Source organism: Ovis aries, chromosome 17 (assembly GCF_016772045.2).
Source record: "Ovis aries strain OAR_USU_Benz2616 breed Rambouillet chromosome 17, ARS-UI_Ramb_v3.0, whole genome shotgun sequence".
Lineage (NCBI taxonomy): Eukaryota > Metazoa > Chordata > Mammalia > Artiodactyla > Bovidae > Ovis > Ovis aries.
In genome coordinates, this window is record NC_056070.1 from 37,247,267 (window position 1) to 37,262,631 (window position 15,365).

General features: G+C 33.9%; 1 protein-coding gene across 4 annotated transcripts in view; it reads left to right on the forward strand.

Moving 5' to 3' along the window:
- Window positions 1–15,365, forward strand: part of FSTL5 (follistatin like 5) — a 937,018-nt gene that overhangs the window by 767,625 nt on the left and 154,028 nt on the right. For all 4 annotated transcript variants that reach the window (XM_027956327.2, XM_042234380.1, XM_042234379.1 and 1 more), the window contains exon 10: window positions 2,740–2,874. In XM_027956327.2, the coding sequence (XP_027812128.2) occupies window positions 2,740–2,874 (135 nt within the window). The remainder of the gene's footprint in view (window positions 1–2,739; window positions 2,875–15,365) is intronic.

Here is a 15,365-nt window from a genome sequence, read left to right on the forward strand (position 1 = left end):
AAAGAAAAGGTAGTAGTTTCTGGTGAAAACGTTTAGGACAGGTGAAGTTATTTCTTACTTCTTGGACAGTTTATTTTGGTTTGAAAAGATATAGGTGAAGAAAAAGATATGTAGACAATGGAGCAGGTGAAAGATGGACAAATTTTTGTGGAAATCAACAAGAAAGAAGGAGGGGATGATCTTGGAATGAAGCATAGAAACTTTCCTTTGAGAAGTAAATAAAAATGAAGATGTTGATGAAAACAGAAAGTTTGGATTAATTTCTTTATTTTTTAGCTTTTATTGAAATAAAGTTGACCTAAATTTTGTGTAAATTTAAGGTGTACAGCGTGATGAACTTTTTAAACTTATGTACTGTAAAATCATTTGAGTTAACTTTCTAATCATGTGTATGTATTTAATGATTTAAAGAGGAAAACCACCTGCTTAAATTAAGAAGTTATTATTTGCTGGAAAACGTTAAACAAAGAAAGAAGATTTGAAATAAAACTGAAGTAGGGTATGAAATGCATCAAACTGTAAAAGTCAAGTAACATTCTGTAAACTAAATATTGTGAATTTGAAATTTTATAAATTTCCTTATGTAATGGTCTGGCAATATATTTAAAAAGTAGGTGCAGGGGACGTCATCTTGTTCTAGTTCTGAAATCAGATATGTCAGGATGATAAATGAACCAAGAAATTGGTAGCTCTGGCTATGGAATAGAAAATATCTAGAAATGCTAGCTAATGTAGGAAAAGAGTGAAAGACAAGTGCATAAGTTAGAAAAACATATATGGATTTTGGGAAGAGAAAATTTGAAGAATAAATTAACTTAAGGGTTTCAAAAGTTCAAGAGAATTCACATTGTTAAGTGTGTGGTCTTTGGAGAGGGTCATGTTTCACACAAAAAAAGAAGCTGATCTGGGCTAAAATATTGATACTTTGTTTCCTCCCCATCTTCTAGAGCATGGGTTTACAAATGAAGGACCCCAGACCAAATCTGGAAAGCTGCCTATTCTTGTAAATAAAGCAATATTTTTGCTTGTTTTCTGTTTTTGTTTTTAGTTCAGAGCCACACACATTTTTAAAAATATTGTCTTTGGCTGTTGTCAGGCTGCTATGGCAGAGGTGAGTAGTTGGCACAGAGACTGTGTAGTCCACAAAGTTTAATATATTTACCATCTGGCCTTTTTGAGAAGAGCAAAAACAAACACAAAAGCCTGCCAACTGCTTTGGAGAAGTGATTCTCAACAAATGATGGAATGGCAGTGTGCAGTGATATTTGTAAGAGAAAGAGGTTTGAGTGATTTCAGTGATTAGCCTTCCCCAAACACTCACTGCCTCTCCATATCCCCATAGGGATGACATTTAAGCTCTTTTCCCATTGGTTTTTTACCTTCTTTCCCCAAATAGCCACTCTGATTATTTGATCCCCATCTCTATCAGGAAGTCATGCTCCTTTTTACTGCAGACAGAACATGATGTCCGAGTGATTGGACAACAAGGAATATATACATAAACCCATGCACGCGCATGCGCACGCACACACACACACACACACACACACACACACACACACAGAAAAAAAAGAAAGTGAAAGAAAAGATGCAAACCTAAACAAATGAGGACTAAAACCATTGAAACTTAGGCCATGATAGAACAGAAATCCAGCACTTATTTTGAGGGGAGTAAATTGCATAAGATCATTCTAGGAGCTTAAGTTTAACTAATCTGATAATTAGTTATTATCCAGGACTATTAAGGGATAATGTATGTAAAGGCTTCCCAGATGGCTCAGTGGTAAAGAATCCACTTGCCAACACAGGAGATGAGGGTCCAATCCCTGGGTAGATGCCATAGAGGAGGAAACGGCAACCCACTCCAGTATTCTTGCCTGGAAAATCCCATGGACAGAAGAGTCTGCAGGCTGCAGTCCATGGGTTGCAAAGAGATGGACAAGATTGAGCAACTGATCATGCACGCATATGTAAAAGTACTTCATGTTCTGCCAATGTATAGTAAATGGGTAATTATGCCCTTGTTTACACTTTGAGGAATGCAACTCATTATTCAGAGATTAGCTTCAAATACTCTTTTATCAAGATTTAAAAATTGGGTTAATAAATCCCTTAACCCTTTGGTTGACAATGATGATATCAATTCCATATGATAATATTGCTTAGATTAGGTATATTTCTTAAAAACAACTGAAAATCTTGCAAAGGAATTATGTATATTTTCTTTCTGTCCCCTATACTTAATAATTCCTAATGTATAATGCACATGCTTGCTCAATGGAATGGCATTATACTTATATGATATAGCTCACTTAATTCCTTTATGACATGTATTTTGACATGTATTCTCTGTGAATGAACCATATTGATATTAATTAAAATTTTTGTAAAAGCTGAGGACAAAGTGGATCCTGAATATTAAAAATGAATACAGAAATGAAATTATAGCTATCAACATGTAACACTTCTTATGCAAGGTAGGGAGTATGAAATGAATACAAAATATACTGTGTGTGCTTTTGATAAGTAATATTGGGATCTGTGTAATAGAATGACAGCACAATTTATGAAACACTTGAATGCATTAGAAATAACTTAGCATGTCTCCAAAGCACGGAAGTGGGAAAGAAAACAGTTTAATTAGGACAAGCTAAGTGAACTATTTGACTGTGTAATCAGAAATGACTATACCAAAGCTGAAATTGTAGCTTACAAGTTGCATTTGCTTTCTGTTTTCAGCAAATTGCAGTGAGGTTCATATTAGCAATGTGCGCTATGAAGATACGGGAGCATACACTTGTATCGCAAAAAATGAAGCAGGAGTGGATGAAGACATCTCTTCTCTTTTTGTGGAAGATTCTGCTAGAAAGACCCGTATGTATTGAATACACACACACACACACACACACACAAGGTAAAAAAATCTGCTTGCTGGGAAGATCCCCTGGAGAAGGGAATGGCAAGCCAATCCAGTATTCCTGCCTGGAGAATCCCATGGGCAGAGGAGCCTGGTGAGTTACAATCCATGGAGTCGCAAAGAATCAGACAGACCTGAGTGATTAACACATACACACACACATCATACTCAACTTTAAAACTAAGCTTTTTTCAGAAATAGCAGCATCAGAAAATGCTAAGAAATGATCAATTAATAAAAAAATAAATGAAAGCAGTTTTCACATATAGGAAGGATAGAATTCTTGAAATATTAAAAGTAAGTTGAAAGATTAAGAACAAGATTGTGAAATGTTCAATATGACATGAAAGTGATTTTGTTTTTTTGGCAGATGTATATAAGCGATTTTGAGTCTTGTCTTCCCATTTCCTTATACAGGAAATTAAATCCTTTGTAAATTCCCTCTCCTCAATGATTTGGGATTCTTGGTCCCACAGTACAGCCAAGGGGTATCCTATAAGCTTAATACCATAATATCATTCTTTTTTTCTCTTCTGCACTGTAGTCAGTGGTCCAATAGCTGTCCATCAACCTTTTTCTGCCACAGGTAGAGAAGTAAGCCTCCTGAAACATCCACTGCCCTGGTACCAACACACCATGGGCTATTCTCTACTTACTGCTTAAAATCCTTTGTCATCACTGTACATGTCTCCTGATTTTCTCATGAAGTTTTAAGAAAAATGTAGTGTCCTACTTAAACATTTTTACCTGGTGAAAGGAATATGATGGGAAGGAGATACTAAAGATGAATTTTTGGTTACAGCTGAACTATAATATTTAGAACACAAAGTACTCCTGTAGCATTGATCAAGTAAGCTACCTATAGGGAAAGACTCAGACACTTTCTTCCTCTGGTACACATGGCACACATGGCTATTTTCAGATTCTTTCTCAATTTGCTTGGACTGACTATTCATTCTCCTTGCTCCAAAGTCAATCTGTGAAGTCTATCTACAACTCATATTAGTCTAAGTTTTTCAGAGACTCTGATATTTTGAGAATCCTTTATATGTTAATTCCTCTGAGCCCCAATTTTAGACAAGGTTCAAGCATTGTCCCTTGGATGTGGGGTATAATTTTGGGGGGGGATCCAACATTCTCCTGTCAATGGTTGTTCAGCAGCTTGTTGAAGTTTTGGAGTTCTCACCATAGAAGATGAGCTCACATCCTTCTACTCTGCCATCTTAATAATACAGTACTTGGGTGCAGTTTCAAAAATGACAGAATGATCTCTGTTCCTTTCCAAGGCAAACCATTCTGCATCACAGTAGTCCAAGTCTATGCCCTGACCAAAAATGCCAAAGAAGCTGAAGCTGAATGGTTTTACAAAGATATAAAAGACCTTCTAGAACTAACACACACAAAAAAGAGAGATGTCCTTTTCATCATAGGGGACTGGAATGCAAAAGTAGGAAGTCAACAGATACCTGGAAAACAGGCAAGTTTTGCCTTGGGGTACAAAATGAAGCAGGGCTAAAAAAGTTTTGCCAAGCTAATGCACTTTTCATAGTAAACATCCTCTTCTAACAACACAGGAGACAACTCTACACATGGACATCACCAGATGGTCAATACCAAAATCAGATTGATTATATTCTTTGCAGCTGAAGATGGAGAAACTCTATTCAATCAGCAAAAACAAGACCAAGATTGACTGTGGCTCAGATAATGAACTCCTTATTGCCAAGTTCAAATTTGAATTGAAGAAAGCAGGGAAAACCACTAGGCCATTCAGGTATGACCTAAATCAAATCCCTTACGATTATACAGTGGAAGGGACAAATAGATTCAAGGAACTAGATCCGATAGAAAGAGTGCCTGAAGAACTGTGGATGGAGGTTCATAACATTGTACAGGAGGCAGTGATCAAAACCATCCCCAAGAAAAAGAAATGCAATAGGCAAAATGATTGTCTGAGGAGGCCTTACGAATAACTGAGAAAGGAATAGAAGCAAAAAGCAAATGAGAAAAGGAAAGATATATCCATCTGAATGCAGAGTTACAAAGAAGAGCAAGGAGAGATAACAGAGCCTCCCTCAGGGGTCAATGCAAAAAAATAGAGGAAAACAATAGAATGGGAAAGACTAGAGATCTCTTCAAGAAAATTAGAGATACCAAGGGAACATTTCATTTAAAGATGGGCACAATAAAGGTCAGAAATTGTTTGGGCCTAACAGAAGCAGAAAGTATTAAGACGAGATGGCAGGAGTACACAGAAGAACTATCCAAGAAAATATTTAATGACCCAGATAACCATGATGGTGTGATCACTAACCTAGAGCCAGACATTCTGGAGTGCAAAGTCAAGTGGGACTTATGCAGCATCGCTATGAACAAAGCTAGTAGAGGTGATGGAATCCCAGCTGAGTTATTTCAAATACTGAAAGATGAGGCCAATAAGTGCTGCACTCAATATGGCAACACATGGAAAACTCAACAGTGGCCACAGACCTGGAAAAGTTCAGTTTTTATTCCAATCCCAAAGAAAAGCAATGCCAAAGAATATTCAAACTACCACACAATTGCACTTATTTTGCACACTAGCACAATGATGCTCAAAATTCTCTAAGCTCAGCTTCAACAGTACATGAACTGAGAATTTCCAGATGTTCAAGTTGTATTTAGAAAAGGCAGAGGAACCAGAGATCAAATTTCCAACGTCTGTTGGATCATAGAAAATGCAAGCAAATTCCAGAAAAGCATCTATTTATGCTTCATTGACTGTGCTAAAGTGTTTGACTGTGTGGATCAAAGCAAACTGTGGAAAATTCCTAAAGAGATGGAAATTCCAGACCACCTTATCTGCCTCCTGAAAAATCTGTATGCAGGTCAAGAGGCAATAGTTAGAACCGAACATGGAAAAATGGACTGGTTCCAAATTGAGAAAGGAATACATCAAGGCCCTATATTGTCACCTTGCTTATTTTTCTTTTATGCAGAGTACATCATGTGAAATGCTGGCTGAGTGAAGCACAAGCTGGAAACAAGTTTGCTGGAAGTAATATCAATACCTTCATATATGCAGATGACACCACATTTATGGCAGAAAATGAAAGGAATTAAAGTGCCTCTTGATGAAATTGAAAGAGGAGCGTGAAGAAGCTGGCTTAAAACTCAACATTCATAAAACGAAGATCATGGCATCTGGTCCCATCACTTCATGGCTAATAGATGGGGAAACAGTGGAAACAGTGAGAGACTTTATTTTTTTTAGACTCCAAAATCACTGCAGATATTGATTGCAACCATGAAATTAAAAGACACTTGCTCCTTGGAAGAAAAGCTATGACCAACCTAGACAGTATATTAAAAAGCAGAGACGTTACTTTACCAACAAAGGTCCATCAAGTCAAGGCTATGGTTTTTCCAGTAATTGCATATAGATGTGATAGTTGGACCATAAAGGAGGCTGAGCACCAAACAATTGGTGCTTTTGAACTGTGATGTTCAGGAAGACTTTAGAGTCCCTTGTACAACAAGGACATCAAACCAGTCAATCCTAAAGGAAATCAATCCTGAATATTCATTGGAAGGACCGATGCTGAAGATGAAGCTCAAATCCTTGGGCCACCTTATTCAAAGAACTGGCTCAGTGGAAAAGACTCTGATGCTGGGAAAGATTCAAGGCAGGATGAGATGGGGATGACAGGATGAGATGGTTGGATGGCTCTGCTGTCTCAATGAACATGAGTTTGACCAAGCTCTGGGAGATGGTGATGGACAAGGAAGCCTGGTGTTCTTCAGTCCATGGGTTCGCAAAGAGTCAGACATGACTGATGGACTGAACAGCAACAAAACATTGTCCCTGTAATCTTCTTATTCCTCTTCAATCAGTGTGTAAATGAGGATATGAATGGATCCAATGAGGAAGGAGACTCTTATCCAGGTCATGGCTACCGGCATTTTTGTACTATATTGTGTCTGGCTAGTACAACTACTTTTATAAGCAAATATTTTAAAATAAAATTCTAAAGTAGAAAATGAAAAAAAGAAACTCAGTTTAATAACCTAGATAACATCCATGAAATTTTGTTTACTCCTTTTATATAGTTATGCTAAATACCAATTTTCTATTTACATCCTGTTAGAAATTAATTTTAGGACAAGTAGTTGAAAACTTTACTTGTCCTTGTCCTTTATGATGCAGACTTTAATTTCAACTCTGTATTTTAATTTTCTTTCAATATTGGTCATATATTTTTCTGCATATCTCTGTTACAAAATTGAAACATCTAGCCATAGTTTCTTTAATCAATGAATCATACTATCTACCATCATGGAAATTTGTGAAAATTTTTACTGGAAAATTTAATAAAATTTGGTCATATTGTTCATTTATTTATCAACAGTTCATGAAATCATGTTTTCACTTTATTTTACTTATTCCTTCAAACTCTTGCAGGTCAAAATAAGTATTTTAAAATAATTTTGAGATTATGTTTGCAATATGCTATTAAAATCAGAAATGCTATTTTGATAAGATATAACAGTGCAACCTTATTACGTTTGTTTATGGAATTTTCAAAGCCATCTTATAAGAAACAGTACAAGAGAAAGATTTAGAGACTTTTGTTTTCTAAGTCTGGAAGTAAAACGTTTATAGATATTACTTATGTACTTAAATTATGCGAGATTTTCAAAGAAAAAGCAGAAAACTAGATTTTATTTTTAATTAATTAGTAAATTTTAGTAAAATTTTTAACATAGAGTCTACCTTCTCAATGTATTTTAAGGGCACAATACCACATTGTTAAGCACAGGGTCTAAGATGCACAGCAGAGCTCCAAAATGTATTCATGTTGCATAACTACAACTTTAAAACCATTGAACAGCTCTTGGTTTCTCCTTTCTCCTCTTCCTCTGCCAATCACCTTGTATTTTCTGCTTTTATGATTTTAATTTTCTTAGATATCTCATGTAAGTACAATTACACAGTAACTGTCCTTCTGTGACAGCTTATTTTAATCAACATAATGTCTTCCAGGTCCATCCACATGGTTCCTTCTTTTTAAGAGCGAATAATATTAAGTTATATGTATATACAATATTTTCTTTATCCATTGATTTGTCAGTAGCTATTTGGGGTATTTCCATATCTCGCATGGTGTGAATAATGCTGTGTACAGCTATGTCTTTGATTCTGATTTCAGATTTTTTTCAATATACATCTGCAAGTGGGACTGCTGGATCCTGTGATAGTTTTATATCTAAACTCCATGATGTTTTCCACAGTAGCTAAATCATTTTACATACCTACAAATGAGTCTAGACCTTCGAATTTCTCCACATCCTTTCTAATACTTTTATGTTTTGCTATTTTGGTAGACAGGTATGAAAATAATATCTCATTTTGGTTTTGATTTGCCTCAAATGAGTCTAGACCTTCGAATTTCTCCACATCCTTTCCAATACTTTTATCTTTTGCTATTTTGGTAGACAGGTATGAAAATAATATCTCATTTTGGTTTTGATTTGCCTCCCTGATGATTAGTGGTGTAGAACACTTGTTTATATGGTCTATTGGCCATTTGTATGCCATTGGATAAATGTCTACTTATGTCCTTTGCTTATTTTTAAGATGGTCTGTTATTTTTTACTATTGAGTTATTGGAGTCCCTTTTTTTGAAAATTAAATGCTTACCAGATATAAAGCTTGAATATATTTTCTCCCATTCCATAGGTAGTTTTTTCACTCTGTTGATTTTTTATTTTGCTGTGCAGAAGCTTTTAAATTTGACGTATTCTAACTTGGCTATTTTTGCTTTTGTTACATGTGCTTTTGAGAAAGTTATAGGCCAATATACCTAATGAATATAGTGACAAAATTCTTCTATAAGAGATCAGTGAACTGAATCCAGTGACATATGAAAAAGAACATACACCATTGTCAAATGGGATTTGTCCCTGGGATGCAAGGATGGTTTAACATAAGGAGATTAGTTAATGTGATTTGCACATTAACAAACTATACTATAAAAATCATTTGATCATCCAATAGATGCAAACACAACATTTAAAACATCTTTTTATGATAAAAATTCTTTTTACAAAACTCTTTTACAATAAAAATGCTCAGCAAACTAGATTGGAAAGAATTTACCTCAACATAGTTAAGCCCATAAATTTTTAAGCTCACCACTAACACTGTACTCAATGGTAAAAAACTAAAAATCGAAACAACAAAAAAAATTTCCCCTCTAAGATCAGGAACAAAACAAGAGTACCCACTTCCATGCTTCTATTCAGCATAATATTAGAATTCCTAGCCTTAGCAATTAGGCAAGGTAAATAAATAAATGTCATTCAAAACCAAGGAAGGAGAAAAACTGTTTCAGTTTGCAGATTATATGACCTCAAATAGGTAGAACCCCAAAGACTCTAGATCCACACACACACAAAACCTGTTAGAATTAATAAACATATTCAGTTAAATTACAGAATACAAAGTCAACATGCAAAATCACTTGTCTTTCTATATGTTAACTGGGTATATTTGTGAGGCAATAAAGAAAACAATTCCATTTTTCAAATGCATCAAAAAGAATAAAATACCTAGGAAAAATTTGACCAAGGAGGTGAAAGCCCATACATTGAAAACTATAAGAAACTGATTAAGTAACTTGAAAAAAACTCAAATAAATGGAGAGATATCATAATACTCTGTGCTCATCATTAAAAGAATGAATATTTCTGAAACATCCATCCTAACCAAAAGAATCTCTGATCCAATGCTATTTCCATCAAAATCTCAGCAGCATTTTATAGAAATATATTTTAAAAATCCTAAAATTCATATGGAACAGCAAAAAATCTAGGATAACTGAAACAAACTTGAAAGGAAGAAAAATTTGAGAGTTAATTCAAAATACATTGCAAAGCTATAGTAATTTAAACAGCTTGTTTTGGATATAAACAGAGACATGTAGACAAATGGAACAGAAAATAGGGCCTAGAAATAAATCACATGTATGCAGTCAACTGACTTTGACAAGGGCTTCAGAATACTCATTGGCTAAAGGGTAGTCTTTTAAAAAATTGGCACTGGGAAACAGTATCCACATGTAGAATAATGAAACTGGACTCCCATCTACACCGTATACAAAAATTGGCTCAAAATAGTTAAAGACTTAGGTATAAGACCTGAAAATGTAAACCTCTTCTAAGAAGACATAAGGGAGAAGCTTCCTGACATTGGTTTTGTTAATAAAACCAATGGATTTTAGCTGTAACACAGATACCTAGAACATCACTAATTCATGTCTATATTCTACTATTTTGTAAGCACGCAAACACAGTTTCTTTGTAACAACAAATTTATCTCTCATTTAAATAGAGACTTTTAATTTTTGTTGCATTTGTTTTCCATAAATGTTCTGCACCGTTATCATAGATACAGTTGTTAATGTGAAAGTAGCAATTTTTAGAAAGTAGTGCACATAATTAAAATCAGGATAGAGTTAAGTAGGTAAGCTTACTGAGTATAATATTATCAATGATAAAAGAGAATAAACTGAAAGTGTGAGACTGTGTAGTACAAGGCAGTTTTCCTTGGGATGTTTCCTAGTACTCAATAAACTGTCAGAATATGTATAACAACACCAAAATAAGGGGGAGGACACATCAGGAAAAACCACACCCCTTTGTAAATCTCTAACTTAAGAATTGGTCTGGGTTCTCTTCTAGTAGTTCCATGTACAAAGGCTAATAATATTAATTACACAAGTCACATTTGTATGTTGACAGATAAATATTCTCAAAAACACAGAGGAAACATTCACAGACCAATCAATGATGACTTCACTCTTTTTACTTGCACATATTAAAAATTATTGACATATTGACCTTCAGCAAAAATAATTTTGGAGATTTTTTTCCTTTGAGCAATGATGAGATACAAAGTACAGCTGACCCTTGAAGAATGCAGGGCTTAGGAGCCCCAACTGCGTTTGCAGTTGAAAATCTGAGTGTAAACTTGCAGTAAGCCTTTGGTATCTGCAGTTCCACATCCATGGATTCAACCAACTGCAGAATGTGTAATATTGTAGTAGATAGTTATTGGAAAAGAAAAAAAAAAACACAACAAAGCAAAAAACCTGTATAAGTGGACCCACAATTCAAACACATGTTGTTTATGTATCAACTGTGTATCTAAAAAGCAGATTTCTCTAATTGAAGAGCATGGATTTTGCAGTAAGACATGAATTAGAATTATTTTTCTACCATATAATAATCCTATGACTTGGAGCTATGACTTAGCCTCTCTGAGCTTTAATATTCTTATCTGTAATAAGGCATAGATACTAATTCACTAAGAGAATTCTGTGTGGATATAGAAAAGCACACACTGTAATGCTGGACATTTTGCCAACTCCTACCAACCTTCTGAAAATAATTACTTACTTCTTGCTAGAAACATTGATAAAAATCATTTTAGTAAGACTGGAAAATCTAGTAATTGTTTAGAAATCAGAGAGTTACCAAAATAAATGAAATATGTACATAGATTTATGGATAGGGATAGATGTAGGGATAGATGTAGATAGAGATATGAGTGTATATTAACACCTATAGTATTACATATCCAAATATAAAATATTATTATTGTCATCATACTGGAAATTGACCCTGCTGAGAAGAGTATATTTTTTCCTTTAATGTAGATATTAAGATATTTTGAGTAAAAATAAATATTTTTCCAGGGCCCAGTTTTGCTAGATTTAAAGCAAAAGCTTTACTTTATTTCCTCTTTACACTGGTCAATTTTCATTTCTATTATGCTAAAACAATATGTGGTAAAATGCTTTTCTTCTGTTTTCAGTTTGAAAGAGGCAGAGAAGAGGTATTGAATCTCATGTAGACAGCAATAAAAAGCAGAGAAAGATTTACAAGTTTGGGGCTAACTGACACAACACAGACTTTAACCATGGGTTCAGAAGAATCATTTAGTTATTTTCTGTATAACTGAATTCTCATAGTAGTATCAATCTCATTTTTTTCTTATATTTCCCAGCAATATGATGCTGTTGAGAGACAGATTCATGCAAAACATCAGAGTCCATGGGGTTGATATTTGTGTGTCTGGATCTTTGAATTGGAAAACCTTGCGTTATAGGTCCCAACATGCTGACAAAACTCACTGGAAGTTTTGTCATGTGACAAAACTTGAACTACAAGAAAATGCTGTAAGATAATATAATCTCCAGTTACGTTAGGGTTAGGGCTTGATGACTAAGATTTAATGGAATGGTATACAGGGAGGATTTAAATGCAGGGAACTATAGAAATGGGCCCTAGACAGTTGTGTAGTGCTTTTAACAGGGAGGAGATGATTTGAAATATGTGAGGGGGTTTAGGTAGAGGTAGAAAGTTATTTATTTGGAAACATCTTGCACAGAGCACAAGCACTCAAAGCACTTACATTCCCTCTGGAAGGCAATCTTCAGAGCATAACAATTCATCTTCAGAATTATGGTAAATGAAAAGCAATACGAATGTAGGCTACTCTGGAAAGCTTTCAAGCCTCTGCCTGTGTTAAATACTAGGTGCTGATTATATGATATCTTTCTGGGATTTTAGTAAAGGATATGATTAATCTAACTTCTCAAATATTGGAAGATAATATCTAAATACGTTACACTAGTATATATACATATGTACATATATACATATATATATATACATATATACACACACACATGTTTTTCTTTTTCTGATTGTCACAAGCAATATTGCATTGGAAATATTGGCTTATTACTACATTACTTACATTAGAATTAACTTCAATAGATTAATATTTGTTGGCTATCATGAACTAAAATTAATTATTGTTCTTTAAATGATAATAGTTTAAGTAACTAAATGCATTCCTAAACAACATATTGTTTAGATTTTCTCTGTTTTTGAACTTTTAAATAAATGGAATCCAGCTGTTTGTATGTATGTATAAAAAAAAAAATAAATGAGATAAACTCTACAACAAGGTTATAAGAATGAACAAATTACATAAATATATGATGTTCATATAAGTTAATAATTATTATAAAATGTGATAACTATTATTCACAATACACAGATTTAAAAATATGGTGAAACATAGCCATTTGTACCTAAATATTCCAAAAGCTATATGAATGTTTAAGAAGTACTTACCTAGTTTAGAAGTAGAGGAAAGGGTCTTAAAATAGGTTAAATATGATATTTTTACATTTAAAGGCAGTTTAAGTATGGTGTCACAAACTTTGGAAATAGAGCATATTCTGGTAACATGAACAAGTTGATTAACCTTTCTAGTCTTCATGTACTTTCTATTTTTAAAGAATACAGAAAATACTTCTAAAGAGCAATTGTATAGATTTAATGAGATCGTTTATGAATGGATTATCCATGTCTACAGAGGCTAGTATAGTATAAATGAAGAATAGTATAGTCTATCTGGTACGAAGTAAAACTTAAAGTGTTAGTCATTCAGTTATGTCTGACTCTTTGCAACCTCATGAACTATAGCCTGCCAGCTTCCTCTTTGTCCATGGAATTCTCCAGGCAAGCATACTGGAGTGGGTTGCCATTATAGATGGACCCAAATGCACCAGTTATCAATGAATAATCATTTTTATATTCAACCAACATGAGTTAGGTAGAATAATTAGGAATCTGGAAAATCTGTGGTTAGAGATATGGTGTGAACATCATAGCCAGGGTGATATTTTAATCCTGATAGTTCTGAGCTAAGAGCTGGAGTCAAAAAGAATCAAATAAAAACAAATATTTGAGAAAAATTAAATAAATCAATAAATGATATTATTGTTAACTTTATTTAGCATCCACTGAATACTACTCAATAAAAGTACTATGCTCAAAACATTTTAAAGTAGAATGAACAATTCACACTTATTTAGAAAAACACAAAACTGTTAAATATTTCTCACAGACCTTTACATATGAGTAAACTTTTTATGAAACATAACACACTAAGGATAATCAGACTCATGTCGAGGTTAACCATGCATGATAAGCATTTATTATTTTTGTTATTTTTCATTATTTATCTTAAATTCTAATATTTATGCTCTCAATTTGGTCAATGACATTGTCACATCCTGTGAATTAGTATGTTTCATAAATTGTGTCATCTGTTGACCCAAAACATGCTGAAATGATCTGCCTCATGATTTCCATATCTGAATCCTAGTTTTTCAAAATAGCACCCTCTTCAATGTCATTAAATAGACCATGTTTCTAACTCATTGCCATTTTTTGCACAGTGATAGCAGCTTGTCATCTAACAAGAGGCTATGTGATCCGAATGTCATCAAACTGACAGGTTTACAACAATCATCAGTAATCAGGCATCACTTGCCTACAAAACAAAATACTACTCTAAGTTTTCTTTTGTTTGTATTTTTCTATTGCTTCCATTTTGTCTGCAGGGCTTTATATACCTTCAGTGGAATATTCCTATCTCATCACATATTACACAATGACAATTTGCCTAATTTACTTTATGATAAAGTTAGGAAAGTAAGATGACATTTTGTTTATATTTCCTCAGGCATGCACACTAAATAAGCTTATATACAGTGATAGTACTGAGTATAAAATCTCTGTGAAACATTTATAAAATCTGTGTACTAATATTTTGTTATTGATGTTCAGGAAAAAATTTTAGGACTCACTTTAATTCCAGAGGCATTATACTTGGTGAATCTTTTGTAGAATAGCTGATACAGGTGGCCTCCAATTTTCATAAATTCAATTTAGGCCACTTTGCTTTTATGAAAAACTTACATGTATCAGCATTCCCTAACCAAAAGAAACCCTAAAAGGATTTTCATTTCATGAAACATGGTAAAAAGTTAAAATCATGTTCAGTCTGTTATGCTGCAGCCTTTAAAGAGTCTTAGGAAAGTATGTCCCTTAGCAAAGTGTGTTCTAAGGTAATTCTTCACTTTATGACATTTTGGCTTGTGAAAAATTTCTCAGGAACACTCCACTTTTGGATAGAGTGGAAATCTGTTTTTGGAAACCTGTAGTTAGGTCTAAAACAAGGTTAGAATTATCACTCCATGATTCTCTTAGAGTTCTCAGATATAAGAACTCTGTCAGAAAATGGTATTGATGTTTGAAGAGTTAATAATTTAGAAAAAAAAAACATGCCCTTCAAATTCCCAGCTTCCCAGGTGAGGGGCTGAAGATATCTTTTTCATGTTTTATGAAATCTAAATTTTTATCAGCTGTGTACAAAGAGCCCAGATTATACATCTGTGTGCTCTTTAACCTCTGTTTGCCCAAATATCTGGATTCTTACAAGAACTGATTGTTACATGAATATGCCAGAAAGAGTAATGAGTCAGATAGTTTGATTATTGTTCATCCTCCTTAGTTGCTTTACTTTCCAAGTTTGTGTATATTT